The sequence below is a fragment of the Apodemus sylvaticus genome, chromosome 3, assembly GCF_947179515.1.
Source record: "Apodemus sylvaticus chromosome 3, mApoSyl1.1, whole genome shotgun sequence".
Lineage (NCBI taxonomy): Eukaryota > Metazoa > Chordata > Mammalia > Rodentia > Muridae > Apodemus > Apodemus sylvaticus.
The window spans coordinates 113,715,330-113,738,869 of NC_067474.1; the positions used below are offsets into that span (position 1 = coordinate 113,715,330).

At 41.6% G+C, this 23,540-nt stretch overlaps 1 protein-coding gene across 2 annotated transcripts in view; it reads right to left on the reverse strand.

Moving 5' to 3' along the window:
* Positions 1-23,540, reverse strand: part of Dock7 (dedicator of cytokinesis 7) — a 208,004-nt gene that overhangs the window by 138,373 nt on the left and 46,091 nt on the right. For both annotated transcript variants that reach the window (XM_052176813.1, XM_052176812.1), the window contains exons 8-11: positions 14,602-14,668; positions 13,007-13,156; positions 4,862-4,942; positions 3,279-3,444 (exon numbers count right to left, since the gene is read on the reverse strand). In XM_052176813.1, the coding sequence (XP_052032773.1) occupies positions 3,279-3,444; positions 4,862-4,942; positions 13,007-13,156; positions 14,602-14,668 (464 nt within the window). The remainder of the gene's footprint in view (positions 1-3,278; positions 3,445-4,861; positions 4,943-13,006; positions 13,157-14,601; positions 14,669-23,540) is intronic.

Here is a 23,540-nt window from a genome sequence, read left to right on the forward strand (position 1 = left end):
TGCAATCGACTACATAAACAAACTCAAAGAAAAAAAACCACATGGTCATTTCATTGGATGCTGAAAAAGCATTTGACAAAATTCAGCATCCTTTCATGCTTAAAGTCTTGGAGAGAACAGGAATTCAAGGCCCATACCTAAACATAGTAAAAGCAATATACAGCAAACCGGTAGCCAGCATCAAACTAAATGGAGAGAAACTTGAAGCAATCCCACTGAAATCAGGGACCAGACAAGACTGCCCCCTTTCTCCTTATCTTTTCAATATTGTACTTGAGGTACTAGCTCGGGCAATTAGACAACATAAGGAGGTCAAAGGGATACAAATCAGAAAGGAAGAAGTCAAACTATCATTATTTGCAGACGACATGATAGTCTACCTAAGTGACCCAAAAAACTCCACTAGAAAGCTCCTACAGCTGATAAACAACTTCAGCAAAGTGGCAGGTTATAAAATCAACTCAAGCAAATCAGTGGCCTTCCTATACTCAAAGGATAAGCAGGCTGAGAAAGAAATTAGGGAAATGATCCCCTTCACAATAGCCACAAACAGTATAAAGTATCTTGGGGTGACTCTTACCAAACATGTGAAAGATCTATATGACAAGAACTTCAAGACTCTGAAGAAGGAAATGGAAGAAGACCTCAAAAAATGGGAAAACCTCCCATGCTCATGGATCGGTAGAATCAATATAGTTAAAATGGCCATTTTGCCAAAAGCAATATACAGATTCAATGCAATACCCATCAAAATCCCAACTCAATTCTTCACAGAGTTAGAAAGAGCAATTATCAAATTCATCTGGAACAACAAAAAACCCAGTATAGCTAAAACTATTCTCAGCAACAAAAGAAAGTCTGGGGGAATCAGTATCCCTGACCTCAAGCAATACTACAGAGCAATAGTGTTAAAAACTGCATGGTATTGGTACAGTGACAGGCAGGAGGATCAATGGAACAGGATTGAAGATCCAGAAATGAACCCACACACCTACGGCCACTTGATCCTCGACAAAGAGGCTAAAAACATCCAATGGAAAAAAGATAGCCTTTTTAACAAATGGTGCTCGTTCAACTGGAGGTCAGCATGCAGAAGAATGCGAATTGATCCATCCTTGTCTCCTTGTACTAAGCTCAAATCCAAATGGATCAAGGACCTCCACATAAAGCCAGACACCCTGAAGCTAATAGAAAAGAAACTGGGGAAGACCCTTGAGGACATCGGTACAGGGAGAAAGTTTATGAACAGAACATCAATAGCATATGCTCTAAGATCAAGAATTGACAAATGGGACCTCATAAAATTACAAAGTTTCTGTAAGGCAAAGGACACCATCAACAAGACAAATCGGCAACCAACAAATTGGGAAAAGATCTTCACCAATCCTACATCAGATAGAGGGCTAATATCCAATATATATAAAGAACTCAAGAAGTTAGACTCCAGACAACCTAACAACCCTATTAAAATGGGGTACAGAGTTAAACAAAGAATTCTCACCTGAAGAACTTCGGATGGCGGAGAAGCATCTTTAAAAATGCTCAACTTCATTAGTCATTAGGGAAATGCAAATCAAAACAACCCTGAGATTTCACCTTACACCAGTCAGAATGGCTAAGATTAAAAATTCAGGAGACAGCAGGTGTTGGAGAGGGTGTGGAGAAAGAGGAACACTCCTCCACTGCTGGTGGGGTTGCAAATTGGTACAACCACTCTGGAAATCAATCTGGCGGTTCCTCCGAAAACCGGGCACCTCACTTCCAGAAGATCCTGCTATACCACTCCTGGGCATATACCCAGAGGATTCCCCACCATGTAATAAGGATACATGCTCTACTATGTTCATAGCAGCCCTATTTATAATTGCCAGATGCTGGAAAGAACCCAGGTATCCCTCAACAGAAGAGTGGATGCAAAAAATGTGGTATATCTACACAATGGAGTACTATTCAGCCATTAGAAACAATGAATTCATGAAATTCTTAGGCAAATGGATGGAGCTAGAGAACATCATACTAAGTGAGGTAACCCAGACTCAAAAGGTGAATCATGGTATGCACTCACTAATAAGTGGATATTAACCTAGAAAACTGGAATACCCAAAACATAACCCACACATCAAATGAGGTACAAGAAGAAAGGAGGAGTGGCCCCTTGTTCTGGAAAGACTCAGTGAAGCAGTATTTGGCAAAACCAGAACGGGGAAGTGGGAAGGAGTGGGTGGGAGGACAGGGGAAGAGAAAGGGGCTTATGGGACTTTTGGGGAGTGGGGGGCTAGAAAAGGGGAAATCATTTGAAATGTAAATAAAAAATTATATCGAATAAAAAAAATCAAACAGTACTCAGTACTGGCAAAGATAAGAAGAAACAGGAACTTCTATACACTAACTGGCAGAATTTTTAAAGGGCAGTCATAGTGAGAGATAGTTTGACAGTCTCAGAATCTTTATTAGAGAATTACCACATGATGCAGTAATTTCATTTCTAGCTATTTAGTCAAAAGAAATAAAACACACAATATGCAACAGTTTTTACAAAGACCTGGAATGTAGTTCGGTGGTAGAGTGCTTTGCTTAGCTTAGCATGCATGAGAGGTCATAGGGTTCAATTCCCAGTTCCAGAGACCTGAGAACAACTCCTCTGTGACTGCTCACTGCAGTATTAGACATAATAACTCAAATTATCACCAATAATAAACAGATTGAAGTGCAGTATATAAATGTAATGGAATATCATGACAACAAAAGAAAATCAAACGCCAGCACTCGCTACCCCATGGGAAATACCTGTGAAAACACCAGGCTATATGAAACAAGCTTCATAAAACGCCACACACTATTTAACTCTTTACATTAAATGAATAGACAAATCCATAAAGACAATAAACATATTTGTGGCTGCTTAAAAAGGGGCTGAGGAATTTGGGGATAATGAGGAGTGATTGCTAAAGGGTGTGAACATGTCCCAAGCATCAACTGTCATGGTATCTGTAGAACCCCGTGAGTGTAGCAAAAATAGGTGACTTGAATGATGTGTAAATGTAGTATAGTTAAATTTCTTTTCCTCTTTCCTTCCTGTTTTGGTTTGGGGTGAGGGAGTGGCGTGGCCTGGTGAATGAAGTCAGTGCTGACTCAGCTGAGTGCCCGGGCCTACAGGTGTGTGGCACCGACTCGAGCTGAGGAAAGCTTCTAACAAGTTACAGGACACTGCCCAGGCATAAGCCTCTCCACGGGGAGAGACCACTTGTTCAGAAACAGTATCTATGGAGCACTCTTACCTCCAGTACTGATCTCGACTTCTGTGGAGTCTCTTTCTAGGCTGCCAGCACTGCTAACAATATTCATTAAATGAATCGCAGTCCAGGCAAAAGGCATGCGGTATTTCCCAAGTCTCTGGCAAAATTGGTCTGCTTGACTTTTGAGCTTCTCCAATTTTTCCTTATTCTGTAAAACAGAACTTGATCCATGATCACACTTGAAAGAAACACCCTAAGAGGGATTTCACATGTTATCAAGGGCAGGTTAAAAGTACTGAATTCTTAGCAAATCCAGTAAAACACAGGCTGAGCTTGTGTGACAGGGAGAGAGCAGTAACTCCTTGTGTGACGGGGAGAGAGCAGTAGCTCCTTGTGTGACGGGGAGAGAGCAGTAGCTCCTTGTGTGGTAGGGAGAGAGCAGTAGCTCCTCAACAGCACATCTCAGCTCACTGCAAACGCATGCACGGAAAAGGCACTGAACTTTCTCTCTGTGATTATGTCACCTTGGCAGAGGGAAAAGTGCTTAGCGTCATGCGCACAGATTGCAAGTGGTCTTTTTAGGAAAGGAAGCATAGTTATGGTCAGTCTTTTTAACACAAGAATTAATACCAGAACAACTAGAAAAGAGAGAAATCTAGAAAAAGTTTTGTCTTTATGAGCTCCAGAACAAACACTGAGTCTTTCTTCAAACTATCTCAAAACTAAGTCTTCCTCAAAACTGCTCGTTCAAAGACTTGAGCTCCTGATATGCTTTTCTGGTCATTGGTTGTATAGTTAAATCAGCTAAAGTAGTTTTGGTCCCAGCTTGTGGCTGCAGTAATTTATGACTGTTAAACTTGGCTCAGTTACTTCTATCCTTTCCAGTGTAACAAGCTTAACAAGTCACAGCCCAGTACTTCGGTGCTGGAGGCTGCGGAGGAGCGAGCGCACAGCTGTGCTCCCTCACTGACTGACTCCATTGTAACACACATATGCATGTGAGTGTGACGCTTGCCCATCTACCTTTTCTCTCAAGATGACAAGAGTCAATGCTAGGAAGTTTCATCAATATCACTACCAAATAAATAAAAGAACTTTTAAATTATTTATAAGTTAAATTCAATTAGCTTTGTTCTCATCAACAAAAATAATTTTTAAGTTGGATTTAATTACTATTACTGTTATTTAATGACTATCTAATTACTATTACTGCTATTTAATGATTGTATTTAATTACTATTACTGCTATTTAATGACTGTATTTAGTTACTATTACTCTCAGTGTGTGAGTTTGTGTCGTAGAGGAGTGCTTCACTGTGGTTGTCATCAAGTTCAGAAAAGAACATTCTGGAGTATTGGGTCAAGCCACGCTTACCAGGCTTGCAAAGCATATGCCTTCCTGCTGAGCTATCTCTCAGTCCTCCCCACCAAGCAGAAGAGATCTTTAAGACTAACATGGAATATGACACAAGCTAAATGACAAAGACAATGGGGAAACAGGACAAAAGGAATAGACCAACAGAAAAAAAGTGAATTAGCACTGAAAATTTTTAACAGGGCTTATGTTTTATTTTTCCCAAGTTATATTAGGAGTGCTATGAGAAAATGAGGGCCTGACATGGTACCTTGGTGGCATCAGCTTCCTTGAAAATCATATATGGTTCTGCACACTCTCCAATGTCCCCTTGCTGGAGGACTTTTTCTAGCTGTCGGAGGCAAAAGCAGAAAAGTTTAGCTAAGGTTTTAGAAATAAAGGCATTCAGTCAGACATACAAGGATAATTCAATATATTAAATGTATATATTTTTATGTATATATGTATTTTATATATATATATATATATATCACATTAATAGAACAAGAGGAAAAAGGGGAATGCTCAACTCTGCCAGAAAATGGATCTGAAAAATAATTCAGAATAATTTCCCTATAGAAACGCTCAACAAACTCTGAGTATGCGGAAACTGTCTCAATATGAAAATCCCACAGAGAACAGTCTTAAGAGTGGCTAAAAATGTTGCCTCTAAAACAAAACTAGCAACAAGACAAAAATACCTAGTTCAGCATTTTCTATACAAACCAATGCTGGGTTTAAAGCCAGAGCAATCAGACAAGCAATAGAGTAACAGACACGAAAGGAAGAAAATGATCTCTGCTCATGGTGTGACCGTTGTTGTTGTTGTTGCTGCTGCTGCTGTTGCTGCTGCTGCTGTCTTTCTGAGACAGGGCTTCTCTGTGTAGCCCTGGCATCCTGGAATAAGCTTTACAGACCTCAACCTCACATATCCACCTGCCTCTGCCTCTTTAATCCTCTCTGGGATTAAAGGTATGTGTCACCTGGGGTGACATTCACCATCATCATCACCACCACCTCCATCAGCACCACCACCACCATCATCATTACCATCATCACATCAACATAACATCATCATCAACATTGTTTTTGGCAGCATGATATTTTATATAGAAAACTCTAAAGATTTCATGCAAATAAAGAAAAATACCAGCATATATACTGCTCACTGTTGAGTATGCCATATTGCTATCAAATCATACAAGAGGATGGGGGCCAGGGTCACAATTGTTGACGTCCACCCACCTCAGGCCTAGCACATTCTAAGATAGCCTGGGCTGCAGAGTGAAATTCTGCTTCAAAAACAAAATAGCTGGGAGGTGGTGGCACACGCCTTTAATCCCAGCACTTGGGAGGCAGAGGCAGGCAGAGTCCTGAGTTTGAGGCCAGCCTGGTCTACAGAGTGAGTTCCAGGACAGCCAGGGCTACAAAGAGAAACCCTATCTCGGAAAAAACAAACAAACAAAAAACTATCAGAACTAAAAACCGTCACAAGAACTTCCCTGCCCAATTCATGAGTACAGAGAGGGCTGTGACTGGATGAGGAAGTAAGGGGCGGGCACAGAGGGGAGAGACGCTGGCAGGAGCAGGAGAGAGGAGGTGACAGGTGTGGACGACACCATGGCTTGGGACGTCTTGTTGAATGTATTATGAGGTTAGAAATATTGGCAAAAGCTTTCACTGTGTTGGCATCTTAAATTTGTGTCTTAAATATTGATAAATCTACTAGTAAATTGATTAAGTGGTAAGTGTCTGTTCTACTGGGTGATTTGGGGAACCCAGGTCAGAGAACCATGGGAGCTGGTGGCTCTTGGGTAGTGTGGCACTGGGTGGAGGAGAGCCAGAGAGTAAGACCGCCCTGAGAGTCTACGGTGGTCTGGCACTCCCACCAGAGAGTTAGTAGACCATCAGGCCGTGGCAGAGTGAAATATCTCAACAGGTCACACACCGTTAAGGCCCCGTAACAAAAACAAAATACAAGGAAGTTTCAGTAAACAAAGCATGCACATTAACAATGAGGATTCTAAAAAGCAAATTAAGAAAGCAATTCTATAAACAATAGCATTACAAATAATAAAATATTTAGAAATAAACTTAATGACTGAAGTTAAAATCTATAACAATGAAAATAGTAAGTAAAATGTTGCTGAAAGAAATAAAAGCATAAAAAAATCCCAAGATATTCTAAATTCAAGAAGTAAAAGATCTAATAGAATTAGGAATCAATGTTGCCCAAGACATGCACAATTAATGAAATTCCTACCAAAATTCCAATGATTCTGACAGAAATAACATAATTCATCATAAATTTGAAAAAGAAATTTCTAGAGAAATCTGAAGCTTGAGGAAAAGCAAGCTAGATATCACTTCAGATATGAGATTGAACATAAATCAATACAACTGAGGCCTTGAATGAAGACAAAGGCTGCACTTTAATCTCAATTGCCAGCCCCAGACCCATGATTTGGTCAGAGGGCCACGGCTTTCAGGCTGCAAGCACTGAAGTGGAGCCTAGCTGAAGTAGTTCACTGGGCTCCAGCCAAGCATCCTTTTCTCTCTGGAAGCCACAATGTGAGGAAAAGCCCTTTCATGCACCTACAGCCCGAGCCTTCTCCACTCTGCTTCCCCAGATGGACTGCAATCCCTCTGAGAACTTTAAGCCAATATAAGTCTTTTCCCCTTTATTTTGACAGGTGTTTTGATGGCTGGAACTTTCTGCAACAATAAGCCAAAATGGGTCCTCCCTCCCTGATGGCTATCAGGCATCTGGATGGCTAGAGTCCCTCTGAAACAATTAGTCAACATAAACCTTTTCTCCTATGTTTCTGTCAGAAATTGGATCACACTGATGTAAGTAACAATAATGAATAAATAAGATATGCACACAATGAAATAGAAGAGGAAATCCAGAAGTAACCCTTGCATATACCCAATTAAAAATTATATGTAGGACTCTTCTGCCTGCATGCAAGTATATGCACTACATATATGCCTAGTTCCTGTGGAAGTCAGAAAAGGGTGTCAAATCCATAACACAATATGGCTACTGGGAAATAAACCCAGATATTCTGCAAGAGCAAGTGGGCCATCTCTTAAGCTAGTCAAGCATTACTTGACAAAAGGATGCTAACATGATTCAGTGTTGAAAGGGCACTCTTTCCAACAAATACAGCTGTGGAGGCTGCTAATGCAGCTGGATCCTTACTTTATACTTTATCCAAAAGTCAAGCCCACATGACCTAATATCTAAATGTAAGACTAAAAACCATAAAACTTGTTTTTAAAGAAGTGCTTCATGCATTTGGAAGAGTTTGTTCCTGAATGTGACAGTACTGTGATATGGGTCAAAACAAACTTATCAAGACTTGAACTTACTACATTAAGTGACAAAATAAGTAGAATGAAAAGAAAACCTTAAGAATGAGATAAAATTATATGGGAAGTTATCAGTCTCACTACAAATTAGTATTTCAAATGCATAAAGAAGCTAATTTAACAGAACTTGGTTTCAAGGTTTATCCAGGTTTGGACACGTTAGACTGCATTTTATTTGAACAATACTTCACAGAATAATATTCTGTGTGTGTGTGTGTGCGCGCGCGCGCATGCTACCATACTTATCTGTTTATCCAAGTTAGTGGTTAAAGCCCACTTACTCATCCCGTGTGCTCTCTGCTCCTGGCTGACTCGGTATGAAAAGCTGAGAAGTCCCTCCTGCGCCCTGGTCAGCACAGTGTTATGCTATTGGACCTTCTCTGCATTGCAGATAACCTCTCAGCTGCAAGCCTAATTTGACCTTCCTTCCTAAGCTGCCTGTTGTTAGTCATTTGGTAAGACCAACAGGAAAGAGTAACTGGTGCAGAAACTGGTATCAGAAGTAGGGCTGCTGCTGTGACAAAGCTGATGGTGTGGTTCATACAATCTGAAGAAATGTGGATGGAAGATTTTGGTCTGATCTTTCCATGGTCTGCCTAGATTCCTTCTGTCTGAAGGGAAATATCTGCTATGTGTCACTGTACTCTGAAAGTTTGTGGATTGTTTTCACTGTCTGTATAGGTGTTACAGAAGCGCAGAGCTAAGAGATCAACTCCAGTCAAAGGAGAGACTTCTGAATCATTCTTGTTAAAGACCATGAGACTTTTAAAGTTGGACTGAATGTGTTTTGCATAAGCCTGTGGAGCCAGGAGTGCAATATTATGGTTTGAATATAAAATGTTATAGAGTTTTCTTTAAAAATTATTAGTCACACAGCCAAAAAAGGAGGGAAAAGAAAACAATCTAAATATCCACTAACTTGAATAAACAGCTAAATAAGTATGGCAGCATGCACACGCCATGTTCTATTAAATTAGCAGTCTCCAGAGGACAAACATTGTATGATTCCACTTCCATAAGGTATCTTAAGAAGTCCATTTAACAAACATACAAAGTATAGTGAAGACTTGCAGAGACTGGACAAACTTTAATAAGGAGTTTTAAGTTTTTGTTTTCTGAACTGAAAAGCTTCTGGAGACTGATTACAACACAATATAAAGGGCGGGCGGTGGTGGCGCAGGCCTGTAATCCCAGCACTCTGGGAGGCAGAGGCAGGGGGATTTCTGAGTTCGAGGCCAGCCTGGTCTACAGAGTGAGTTCCAGGACAGCCAGGGCTACAGAGAGAAACCCTGTCTCAAAAAAAAAAAAAAAAAAAAAAAAAAACAAATCCAAAAAATAAACCCAACCAACCAAACAACACAATATAAATATACTTAATACTGATCTGTAAACTAAAAATGGTTAAGATTATGAACTGAAATTTTACCACAATTAAAAATATTTTTTAGACAATTTACTTAATTGCCTTTAATCATGGTCACTACAATATGAAGCAATAAGACACCACATGTAGGTGCCCACAGAAGTCAGAAGGCATTAGATGCCCTGGAGCTGGAGCTACAGGTAATGTTGAACCACCTGATGGGGTGCTGAGAGCTAAACTCTGTCAGAGCTTTAAGTGATCTTAATCACTAAGCCACCGCTCTAGTTCTCCGCACAATAACAGTCTTAAAGTGGCTAAATAGATTTTTTTTTCCAATTCCCCTATTTCTCTAAAATATCTTGCATTCCTATGAAATTTTAAATTTCTCCTCTTTTTAAATATAGGGCTGAGGAACTGGCTCAGTTTGTGAAGGGCCTCCTATACAAGCACCAAGATCTGATTTTATCCTACTACTCCCCTCAAGGCCCAAGATATAAGAGGGGAAAAAAATAAGCAAGATCTCAAAGATGATTCCAAAGAAATAGTTTCTTCCAAATGTAGCAGGACTGATGCACACATGAACTCACAGAGACTGTGACCGCACTCATACGGCCTGCACAATTTCAAAGCAGATGGGGTCTCAGCATTGAGATGGGAAATGGGCATGGGGGTTCAACTCTTAACCAAGACATTTCTGTAACTGATATCGACTGGCAGAGAAAGTCAGTTTTCTCCAGTGAGGTCTCAACACTTCAATTGCTCAGAAGATGTTAAAGAGAATGAATTCAGGTATTTTCCTAACAGACAGCAAATGTTCACAATGAAAGACACAAACTTCTATGAAACAACGTATCCCCAGTTAGTATAATGCACAAGCTGTCATACTACTCTCTGGAAAGTCTACAAAGATCAAGATTTTACTGCTGAAAATGACACACAGAGAGAACATTTCCATCTCTGGCCAGATCACCTGATCCAGACAACCTACATAAACGCAAACTCAGCCATCTAAAAACAGGATAGCCAAGACTGGCTGGCCAACACACAAATCAGATGGATAAATAAATATACAGAAACTATACTAGAATTATGAACAGAGGCTTTTTACTACAGCCCACTAGGACATCCTCTTTTTATTCTTGTATAGCAGTTACGTATTCAATACAAGTGCTAAGGAAATTTTCTCTCAGGAAATGATAATCAGGGCTAGAGAGATGACTCAGAGAATAAGAGCACTGGCTGCTCTTTCCAGGGTCCTGAGTTCAATTCCCAGCTACCACATGGTGGTTCACAACCATCCGCAATAAGATTCAGTGCCCTCTTCTGGCCTGCAGGCATACATGCAGGCAGAACACTGTATTCATAAGAAATAAATAAATCTTAAAAACAAAAAAGAAATGATAATGATAGATTGAACCTATATATCAAATGGTATTATTCTTCTTAGGAAGAGAGAAAGAGAGAGGGAGAGAGGGAGAAGAAGAGAGAGGGAGAGATCATGATGGACCACAAATGACTAAAGAAAACCTCCAAAATTAATTCTCTTTAAAATGTAATAGCAGAGGCTAGAGATGGCATGCACATATGCATATGTACATGCACACACACAAGCATACATTTGCTTATAATAATATATTTACTTTTCACTAAATAATCTCACATTTGTTACATAACATAATTTTTCAAATTATGATACTGCATCATTTAAGTTTAGCAGAAGCTATTTCTTTATACAGAATATTTATGCTCAGTGTTTTTATTCCTAATCTTAAAAGCCATTTATTCCCATTATGACAACTAAATCATTTTATTTCCCAGCAGCCTGTATTCCATACATCTTTGCCATATTAGTTCATTTCTTTCAAAACAATTCATTCATTTCATCTAGCTTATAATAACTTGCCATTCTCCACAGGTAGAATTAACTATATTTATTTATATTCATTTCAAAATAATAAATATTATTCTTATATTTATTAATATATTATAGCTCAAATAATAATGATAATATTAATACTTTGGGTATTTGAAGGCAGGGTCTCACTATGTGGTCCCTGCTGTCCTGGACCTTACTGTGCAAACTAAGCTGACCTCAAACTCCCAGATGCACCTGCCCCTGCTGTGTCAGGACTAAAGATGTGACTAAAGGTGCATGCTACCCTAGCCTGCAGAACTCACCTCATTTAAGAGGATTTTCTGAAGTGAATTTCTCCAGGACTATTAACTGAAACTAAAACTAATTTTAACCTTAATTCATAGGAATGTATCCAACAAATTGGGGCATTAATCCTGTGGGTAAAAAGGACTCATTTTATGAAAATCCACTCTATAATCTTATTAAAATTTTCATTACCTATTTATAATAATTTTATATAAATAAAGTGGCTAAGGAATTCACTTTAGGTTGCTCTTAAGTCAAGGTCGATTTAGCCAAAGTCACGTAATCATATCCTTCCGTTTGTTTTTAGCATTTATTTTGTCTGTGGAGATGGCACCAACATGCATGCCACAGCACCCATGTGAAGGCAGAGGCCAAGGTGCCCGTTCTCTCCCACCATGTGGATTCTGGAACAAGCGCCAGAAGCTGCAGTTGGCAGTGAGCAGTCAAACCTTCACAGCCGTCTCCTGACCCGATTCCTCTAAGCTACAACAGGACAGGAGCACAGCAGTGGGATCTGAATTTATCCTCAGTGCTGGGGACTCAACCTAGGGCCCCATGTCCACACTAGACAACTGGTCTATCACTGAACACTAGACTCATTTTACCTTTTATTTTGAGAAAGTTCTGCTAAAGTAGCCCAGGCTAGCCTTAAACTCACTCGATAACCCAATCTAGCCGTGAACCATTAACTGGAATCATAGACCTCTATTGTGAGGCCTGGCTAATGTCTGGAATTTATAATTACTTTTCTGGGGGAGTATGCTTGGGGTGTTTTGTGGTTGCCAGTTTCATTTGTTTTCTTTTTTAAAAGACGGGACCTTGCTAGGTAGTCCAGCTGGCCTCAAGCTTCCATCCTGCCTCTATGCCCAGTCAGCATTTCTGGGGGTCAACTGGCTGACAGTCAACAATCTATGACAATGGTTTAGCTTTTATATTTATGTGACTTTGACATAAATGCTATATAGTAACTATGAGGGTCAATTTACATAGATCTGTGTCCTCAGTGATATGGCCAAACATTTCTCTAAATGTTGCTGTGAAAGTATTTTTTAGAGATTAACAATTAAAACAGTAGCCCTTAAGGAGAGTTAATTACTCTCTACGCTGGGAGGTGGGCCTCATCCAATGAGCTAAGGGCTTTATGAACAAGACTGAGTTTTTCTGAAGAAAACCATAACAGAAACCAGGCCTGAGTCTCCAGTCCATTATCGTATGGCGTCTGGACTCATGACTTCAATAACATCTAGCTCTTAGCAGCTTGCCCTAAAAATCAAGTGTCAGATCCCACAATCACGTGAGGCAGTCCCTTAAGATAAACCTACTGTTGTTTGAAGAAGTATAATCAATATTACTTTCCATTCAAGAAAAGTTAGGTTTTAACTATAGCTATGTCCAATGTGGTATGGCAAAGTCTTAAACACAAAACCAAGACAGGTGTTTTCTTTACTAAGTTTGCAGTACTGACAAAGACAGTGAGAAGACACCAAACAATCAACTCATGTTAAAGATATTCTCACCTTTATCACAAGAAAGACATCTTGGGAAGGATAAGTTATAGAGAAAATGGCTGATCTTGCCAGAGTGGTGATGGCCGCAGGGGGTACATGTGGCCGTAACAGTCCCTTCATCTGTTCTGAATTAAGGTCAAAGTAAAAATTCTCTGAAATCTGAAAAATACATTCAAACATTAAATTTTCACATCAATAAAAAATGTAACATGCACAGAAATCATATATATAGTCTTTAAAATATTAGCTAATAAAACAGTCTAAAACACTTTATTAAAACTCATAGTTGATTATATATTTCACTGAGATCTATCTGCATATCTACATCAAAGCCAAAAATATTGTATAAGCTACTCTGGAATACAACATGGGACACATTTTCTGAAGAGTCATACCTCAAGTTCCTTAGTTACAAGTCCAGTTAAGGCAATCACCACTGGGATGAAGGACTTGAAAACTGAACTTTAAAACTTTATGTTAAGAACATCTCAACAGGGCTGGAGAGATGGCTCAGCGGTTAAGAGCACTGACTGCTCTTCCAGACGTCCTGAGTTCAATTCCCAGCAACCACATGGTGGCTCACAACCATCTGTAATGGGGTCTGATGCCCTCTTCTGGAGTGTCTGAAGAGAGCAATAGTGGTGTACTCATATGCATTAAATAAATAAATAAATAAATAAATCTTAAAAAAAAAAAAAGAACATCTCAACAGCTTTCTTATAAATATAAGCAGCTAGAATAAGTTCTCCTGAAGAAATACATCACAGGTCTGATAATGAAGGTGCTTTCAAGTTTCTACCCCAGAGAAACTTAGTGTTAAAGTAAATGTGCTGGGCTCTCAGAGGTGTGCCTGAGTGCTAGATCCCAGGCTGGAAGCTCAGAGCCCACCCTCCACCACAGAAAGAAGGGGGAAGGGGAAGGAAGAGAAGAAATCTGTCTGACGTCCACTGAAAACTCCAAAGCGTAATAAGAACAGCACAGTAAAGATAAACTCACTCCTTCCGATGCAGACACATCACCTAAACATATGTAAAACAGCATTGGCTATTAGAGGTTGCACACTGTATCAATACACTTCCGTGATCACCATGTTTATTTTCTTACATACTGCTTTCATACAATGCACTTTCCTGCATTAGCATATCAAGTTCTTAAAAACTGCCTCTGCCATTTGCTTTGGGGACTTTTTCAATAAAACAAAAACCAGGTTTCAACTAAATTATTTTCTTTTTCTTTTTTTTTAAAGATTTATTTATTATATTATATGTAAGCAAGTACACTGTAGCTGTCTTCTGACACCAGAAGAGGGTGTCCAATCTCTTTATGGATGGTTGTGAGCCACCATATGGGTGCTGGGGTTTGAACTCATGACCTTCGGAAGAACAGTTGGTGCTCTTACCCACTGAGCCATCTCTCCAGCCCCTAAATTATTTTCTATAAGATGAAGATACTTAACTACTCTTGAAAAGTTAAATTTCTGTTTTCTTTTTCAGTTAATAATGTTCGAGGAGTCAGTAGATGTTTATCTTGTGAAACAAGGAGCACATAAGCAGATTTCTGGAACTTACGATTATGAAGACTGCAATCAAATCCCAGAGACTTACCTTTTTCTTCTCCTTGACATCATATAAAGCCAAACTTGCAAAAATGGGTTCAATTTCAATCTCAAACCTTTATGGAAAAAAAAGGATGAATTAACTTTAACATCTGAAAGATAGATCTGGTGTTAGAGAGATGGCTCATCAAGACTGGTAGTCCTGCAGAGAATCCAAGATCAGCTCCCAACAAATGCATCAGGCAGCAGCTAAGAACTATACTGTAACTCCAGGGGAGCCAACTCCCTCTCCAGATATCTGTACTAACAAGCATAGATCCTTATAGATGGACTGCGACAGAAACACACACACACACACACACACAGTAAGGGGGAGGGGAAGGGAGAGGGAGGGAAGGGGAGGGGAGGGGAAGGGGAGGGGAGGGGAAGGGGAGGGGAGGGGAGGGGGAGGGGAAGGGAAAGGGAGGGGAGGGGAGGGGAAGGGGAGGGGAGAGGAGGGGAAGGGGAGGGGAGGGAAGGGGAGGGGAAGGGAGGGGAGGGGAGGGGAAGAGGAGGGGAGGGGAAGGGAAGGGGAGGGGAAGTGGAGGGGAGGGGAAGGGAAGGGGAGGGGAGGGGAGGGGAAGGGGAGGGGAAGGGGAGGGGAAGGAGAGGGGAGGGAGGGGAGGGGGAGGGGAAGGGGAGAGGAAGGGGAGGGGAGGGGAAGGGAAGGGGAGGGGAGGGGAAGGGGAGGGGAAGGGGAGGGGAAGGGAAGGGGAGGGGAAGGGGAGGGGAAGGGAAGGGGAGGGGAGGGGAGGGGAAGGGGAGGGGAAGGGAAGGGGAGGGGAGGCGAAGGGGAGGGGAAGGGAGGGGAGGGGGGAGGGGAAGGGAGGGGGGCAGGGGAAGGGAGGGGGCAGGGGAAGGGAGGGGAGGGGAAGGGGAGGGGAAGGGGAGGGGAAGGGGAGGGGAGGGGAAGGGAAGGGGAGGGGAGGGGAAGGGAAGGGGAGGGGAAGGGAGGGGAAGGGGAGAGGGAGGGGAAGGGGAGGGGGAGGGGAAGGGGAGGGGAGGGGAAGGGGAGGGGAAGGGGAGGGGAAGGGAGGGGAAGGGAAGGGGAGGGGAAGGGGAGGGGAAGGGAGGGGAAGGGGAGGGGAAGGGAGGGGAAGGGGAGGGGAAGGGAGGGGGGAGGGGAAGGGAGGGGAAGGGGAGGGGAGGGGAAGGGAGGGGGAGGGGAAGGGAGGGGGAGGGGAAGGGAGGGGAAGGGGAGGGGAGGGGAAGGGGGGAGGGGAAGGAAAAGGAAGGGAAGGGGAAGGGAGGGGAGGGGAAGGGAGGGGAGGGGAAGGGAGGGGAAGGAAAGGGAAGGGGAGGGGAAGGGAGGGGAGATCTAAAATGTCTCACAGAATTTTCTATTGATTTTGTGGCACTATTTAAGTTACAACCTGTAATTAGGTTGTTTACTTAGGTGTGTCCACTTTGAAATAAAGTTTTAAAATATCTTCTTTTCTGGACTATAAATCAAATACTCCACACCCAAAAAAATTAAATACATTTAAAATACTCAGAGAAAAGTAAAGGCATTTGGAATCCCACCATGCAGAAAGAACTAAGGTGAAGCTGAGTGCCCATCTGCCCAGGCTTCTGTCATGCAAAATGAACATGTGAAATATTTTTCTTTAAACAAAGAGTGTGATACTATTTAGTAATCTGCTTTTTTACCTCAATATTTAATGGGAAATTTTCTCTCTCTTAAATATTAATCGTATCATTTTAATGCTAGCATCGTAATCCCCATTTTATAAAAATGTCAAATGTCTTCTAAAAGTTCATACTTGAAATGTTTAATTCACTTCCCAAAACCAGAGCTAACATATGTGTTTACTGACTCAAAGCATATGTAACAAAAAGTTGACTAAAACAACAACACAGTGGAGTCTCAGCCCAAAACAAAGCTGCACCCACTGCTGCACCCGGCCACAGCTATAGACCTCTTGATTATCTCCACTGCAGGAATATTACCATATTTACAAGCAGAAGTCTACAATGTGTCTGAGCATCCTGCCATGTCCAGGACAGCCCCAAGCACAAGAACTGTCCGGGAAACAGTGCTCGGTGCTGTGGAGGGACAATAACCTGCTCCACAGCACTTGTTCCCAGGTGTAAGTCAGGGCCGGCGTCCTTCAGAGAGAAGAGACATGCTCACATCAAGAGCCATTCAAAAAGAATGGGGTACAGAGCTAAACAAAGAATTTCTACCTGAGGAATGTCAAATGGCTGAGAAGCACCTAAAGAAATGTTCAACATCCTTAGTCATCAGGGAAATGCAAATCAAAACAACCCTGAGATTTCACCTCACACCAGTCAGAATGGCTAAAATCAAAAACTCAGGAGACAACAGGTGTTGGCAAGGATGTGGAGAAAGAGGAGCACTCCTCCACTGCGGTGGGGTTGCAAGCTGGTACAACTACTCTGGAAATCAGTCTGGTGGTTCCTCAGAAAACTGGGAATGATACTACCGGAGGATCCCATTATACCACTCTTGTGCATATACCGAGAGGATTCCCCAGCATGTAATAAGGACACATGCTCCACTATGTTCATAGCAGCCTTATTTATAAAAGCCAGAAGCTGGAAAGAACCCAGATGTCCCTCAATGGAGGAATGGATACAGAAAATATGGTATATATACACAATGGAATACTATTCAGCTATTAAAAACAATGAATTCGTGAAATTCTTAGGCAAGTGGTTGGAACTGGAAGAATGTCATCTTGAGTGAGGTGACCCAATCACAAAAGAACACACATGTTATACACTCACTGATAAGTGGATATTAGCGTAGAAGCTTGAAATACCCAGGAAACAATTCACATATCAAATGATGCCCAAGAAGAAGGAAGGAGTGGCCCCTGTCCTAGAAAGGCTCAGTGGAGGGGAATACCAGGGCAGGGAAGCAGGAAGGAGTTGATTGGGAACAGGGGGAGGGAAGAGGGCTTATGGGACTTTCGGGGAATGGGGAATCCAGGAAAGGGGAAATCATTTGAAATGTAAATTAAGAATATATGGAATAAAAAACAAACAAACAAACAAAAAGACTTACACAGAATCTGAAAACAGCAGACAAGCAACCATGAGAATCACCACTGAAGACTGAGGAAGTGGTAAGCAAGAGGCGGGATGGGGCCTTGAGAGAAGAGAAATGAGTGCTGCACAGACTTCATTCTCCTCCCTTAACTTCCAGCTTAGGCTTCCTTAGCAAAACAAGCAGATGCCAAGCAGAGGGGGAATCCCAGCGATCCTTTCAGTACTTGTTGGCCATTAACTGGAGTGTCAGTGACACTGCAGTACAGTTTCCATACAAGCCTTTCACATATTTATTAACCATATTAATATCCTCTAAGGCAGTGGCTCTCAACCTTCCTAATGCTGTGACCCTTTAAAACAGTTCAAGTTGTGGTGACTCCAAATATAAAATTATTTTCTACTTCATAACTATCTGCTACTGTTATGAAAAGCAATGTGATTATTTGTGTTTTCCAATGATCATAGGTAACCCCTGTGAAAGAGTCATTGACCCTCCAAGGCGTCAGGACTCACTACTCTACTAGATGGATCGATAGGTTGTCAAGTGTAAGTTATGTTGCTCATGCTTTCCACTCCTCCTGTGTTCTGTCTTCACACTGTGACCTTGGGTGGAAACAGCTGACCATTGTGATGAAGCAGAAGGTGCGGGGCAGGCCCACCGGCAGCTCGGTGGGGCAGAATGTGCCGGGCAGGCCCACAGGGCAGCTCGGTGGGGCAGAATGTGCGGGGCAGGCCCACAGGGCAGCTCGGTGGGGCAGAATGTGCGGGGCAGGCCCACAGAAGTAGACCTGGCCTCCAGGTTTGCACAGCATCCCTTAATCCTACCTGTTAAGAGTGTACGGCCAGCATACCCTACCCCCTACTCGGGCCGCCCTTCCCCCAAAGGTTCTTCCCGTAGAATCTAGACATCTGGGTACTTGCCCTCTCTTTTGCTCCTTTTGTACTCGGGCCTCTGAGCTGCTACACTTGCCTCTCCTCCCTCCCTTCCGCTTTCATTCTCCCCATAAGGTTCAGGGTCATGACCACTCTGGACTCTCCCAAATAAGTCTGCCTCTGGCCATACTCTCCCACATATCGATAATAAACTTTCACCTCCACCACACCTAAGAGCATTCCTTTCCTTTTCCTTTTCCTTTTCCTTTTCCTTTTCCTTTTCCTTTTCCCTTTCCTTTCCTTTCCTTTCCATTCCATTTCTTTTTCTCATTCAGTGCACACAGAGAAACACAAAGAAGACATCACAGACTTCTCTTGTGCACACATAGTGAAAAGACATGTAAGGACACAGGAAGAAATCAGTTATACAAGCCAGAGGAAAAAAACTGCTAGAAAATAAACCACTGGCATCTTGATCTTTGACTTCCCGCCTCTAGATCTAAGAACTCGATCTCTATGAAGTCAACAGTCCATGTGACAGTCTAATACAGTGGTCCAACAGGCTAATATAGGTATGGGAGAGAAACACGTTCCAGAATTAGAGGATAATATTTGTATAATGCTAAGAATATATACTTCTGATTTGTACATTTCAAAGGGATAAACTGTGGAGCTGGGTGTAGTTCTGTCGGAAGAGTGCTGGCCTGGCGTGTACAGAGCTCTAGGCTCACCCCTCAGTACTGCACAGAGCAGGGGAGGTAGCGCTCTCTAGGAATCCCAGCACCAGGAGGGAGAAGGATCAGAAAATTCAAGGTAATCCTCAACTACACAGGAAGCTCTAGACTAGGAAAGATAAAACTCTGTGTCAACAAATAACGAAAGGATATAAATAACTGTGTGGTATATAACCTGTCTCAAAATTTATAATTTGCTATAAGGGTCTTTAATATAATGTAAAGGTCCAGATATGTGGGAAAGGCTATTCAATTTATCTAATAAGTTTCTACACAAATCTAACTAAATATATAAAGCTTTGGCTTTCAAAGAAAAAAACTGTTGTATTTATAGACAAAGTAATCTATCTGGCTGAGCTACAAATTCAAGTTTTTCTTCTTCAGTTAGAACAAATAAACCTACTACAAGAACACCCTATAATGGAAGAACAGAATTTGTTTTTCAATCACTTATTGAGCATTATTAAGCAGAATTTCTACTAATCCTCTTTAATTCACACTTCCTCATTTGTAAAATTAAGAATACTGTTTGAGGTATAAAATTACTCCAGAGACAGCAAGAAGTATGAGAAAATACAAGGAAAACCTGCATATATGTGTGTAAGTTACCCCGGAGCAGATGAGCTACCTCAGGGGCATATGAGTTACTCCAAAGCATATGAGTTAGCCCAGAACATGTGACATTGAACTGTCTTCAAGAGAAAATGGACTTCAAGACTTTGAGACTAATACAGAGCTGAACCTACAAAACATAAGAAATTAGCCCTTTGGAATGGTTTGAATATGCTTGACCCAAGGAATGGCACTATTAGGAGTTGTGGCCTTGTTGAAGTAGGTGTGTCACTGTGGACCTGGGCTTAAGACCCTCACCCCAGCTGCCTGGAAGGGAGTCTTCCACTAGCAAACTTCAGATAAAGATGTAGAATTCTCAGCTCTGCCTAGATGCTGCCATACTCCCACCTTGATGATACTGGGACCGAACCTCTAAACCTGTAAGCCAGTCTCAATTAAATGCTGTCCTTTATAAGATTTGACTTGGTCATGGTGTCTGTTTACAGTGGTAAAACCCTAAGACACTCTTTTAAAAAGTAATTGCCAGGCGATGGTGGCGCACGCCTTTAATCCCAGCACTTGGGAGGCAGAGGCAGGTGGATTTCGGAGTTCGAGGCCAGCCTGGTCTACAAAGTGAGTTCCAGGACAGCCAGGGCTACACAGAGAAGCCCTGTCTCAAAAAAAAAAAAAAACAAAAACAATTATTTATTTGGGGGGAGGGGGCATAGTGGCATGCATCTTTAATCCCTACGATGCTCATGAGGCAGGAGGATCTCTGAGTTAAGAGGTCAGCCTGTTCTATTCCAGGACAGTCAGAGATACAAAATGAGACCCTATCTCAAAACAACAAAAACAACAAAATTTTTTTTTCTTTTTTTTTTTTTTTTATTATTCGATATAATTTATTTACATTTCAAATGATTTCCCCTTTTCTAGCCCCCCCACTCCCCGAAAGTCCCGCAAGCCCCCTTCTCTTCCCCTGTCCTCCCACCCACCCCTTCCCACTTCCCCGTTCTGGTTTTGCTGAATACTGTTTCACTGAGTCTTTCCAGAACCAGGGGCCACTCCTCCTTTCTTCTTGTACCTCATTTGATGTGTGGATTATGTTTTGGGTATTCCAGTTTTCTAGGTTAATATCCACTTATTAGTGAGTGCATACCATGATTCACCTTTTGAGTCTGGGTTACCTCACTTAGTATGATATTCTCTAGCTCCATCCATTTGCCTAAGAATTTCATGAATTCATTGTTTCTAATGGCTGAATAGTACTCCATTGTGTAGATATACCACATTTTTTGCATCCACTCTTCTGTTGAGGGATACCTGGGTTCTTTCCAGCATCTGGCAATTACAAATAGGGCTGCTATGAACATAGTAGAACATGTATCCTTATTACATGGTGGGGAGTCTTCTGGGTATATGCCCAGGAGTGGTATAGCAGGATCTTCTGGAAGTAAGGTGCCCAGTTTTCGGAGGAACCGCCAGACTGATTTCCAGAGTGGTTGTACCAATTTGCAACCCCACCAGCAGTGGAGGAGTGTTCCTCTTTCTCCACACCCTCTCCAACACCTGCTGTCTCCTGAATTTTTAATCTTAGCCATTCTGACTGGTGTAAGATGAAATCTTAGGGTTGTTTTGATTTGCATTTCCCTAATGACTAATGAAGTTGAGCATTTTTTAAGATGCTTCTCCGCCATCCGAAGTTCTTCAGGTGAGAATTCTTTGTTTAACTCTGTACCCCATTTTTTAATAGGGTTGTTTGGTTTTCTGGAGTCTAACTTCTTGAGTTCTTTATATATATTGGATATTAGCCCTCTATCTGATGTAGGATTGGTGAAGATCTTTTCCCAATTTGTTGGTTGCCGATTTGTCCTCTTGATGGTGTCCTTTGCCTTACAGAAACTTTGTAATTTTATGAGGTCCCATTTGTCAATTCTTGCTCTTAGAGCATACGCTATTGGTGTTCTGTTCAGAAACTTTCTCCCTGTACCGATGTCCTCAAGGGTCTTCCCCAGTTTTTTTTCTATTAGCTTCAGAGTGTCTGGCTTTATGTGGAGGTCCTTGATCCATTTGGATTTGAGCTTAGTACAAGGAGACAAGGATGGATCAATTCGCATTCTTCTGCATGCTGACCTCCAGTTGAACCAGCACCATTTGTTGAAAAGGCTATCTTTTTTCCATTGAATGTTTTCAGCCTCTTTGTCGAGGATCAAGTGGCCATAGGTGTGTGGGTTCATTTCTGGATCTTCAATCCTGTTCCATTGATCCTCCTGTCTGTCACTGTACCAATACCATGCAGTTTTTAACACTATTGCTCTGTAGTATTGCTTGAGGTCAGGGATACTGATTCCCCCAGATTTCCTTTTGTTGCTGAGAATAGTTTTAGCTATCCTGGGTTTTTTGTTGTTCCAGATGAATTTGATAATTGCTCTTTCTAGCTCTGTGAAGAATTGAGTTGGGATTTTGATGGGTATTGCATTGAATCTGTATAGTGCTTTAGGCAAAATGGCCATTTTAACTATATTGATTCTGCCGATCCATGAGCATGGGAGGTTTTCCCATTTTTTGAGGTCTTCTTCCATTTCCTTCTTCAGAGTCTTGAAGTTCTTGTCATACAGATCTTTCACATGTTTGGTAAGAGTCACCCCAAGATACTTTATACTGTTTGTGGCTATTGTGAAGGGGGTCATTTCCCTAATTTCTTTCTCAGCCTGCTTATCCTTTGAGTATAGGAAGGCCACTGATTTGCTTGAGTTGACTTTATAACCTGCCACTTTGCTGAAGTTGTTTATCAGCTGTAGGAGCTCTCTAGTGGAGTTCTTTGGGTCACTTAGGTAGACGATCATGTCGTCTGCAAATAATGATAGTTTGACTTCTTCCTTTCCAATTTGTATCCCTTTGACCTCCTTATGTTGTCGAATTGCCCGAGCTAGTACCTCAAGTACAATATTGAAAAGATAAGGAGAAAGGGGGCAGCCTTGTCTGGTCCCTGATTTCAGTGGGATTGCTTCAAGTTTCTCTCCATTTAGTTTGATGCTGGCTACCGGTTTGCTGTATATTGCTTTTACTATGTTTAGGTATGGGCCTTGAATTCCTGTTCTCTCCAAGACTTTAAGCATGAAGGGATGCTGAATACAACAAAATTTTTTAAAAAAGAAAAAGCTTTGTCTTCAAAACTCCCCATCCAAAAAAAAAAAAAAAAAAAGGTCATGGTCTAGAGAAAAGGCTCAGTGGTTAAGAGCACTGACTGTTCTTCCAAACGTTTGATATGTTTGTTTATTAAAGCCCTCTCCTCCAGGCTCAAGATAAAATGCAGAGAAGAAACACGATTGTAGCAAGAAGACATATATACTGTTACTCTATTTATGTCCTCATTACACAAAAACTTTTCTTAAGCTAGAATTACTTTGGAAAAGAAACTTTAAGGTATATACTAAAAGTCCATAAAACCTTGTAGGGGATTTGACTTGTGCTTACGTGGGTATTGGCACACCACTGCGAGTCCCTGACAACAGCTGGGTTTTTGACTGGTCAATAAAGAGCCAGTGGCCAACGGCTGGGCAGGCGGACAGAGGCAGGACTAACGCAGGATGGACCAAGCAGTAAAGGAGCAGGTGGGTAACTGGCCAAAATGTAGATGCACAGAAAAAGCGGGCCCCATGGGAGTGCTGCCCAGAAGGAAAAAGAGCATCAAAGACAAAAAAATCAATCAATCAACCAATCAATCAATCAATCAGAAAGTGTTAACTGAGGAATACTAGAGGAAAGTTTGTGC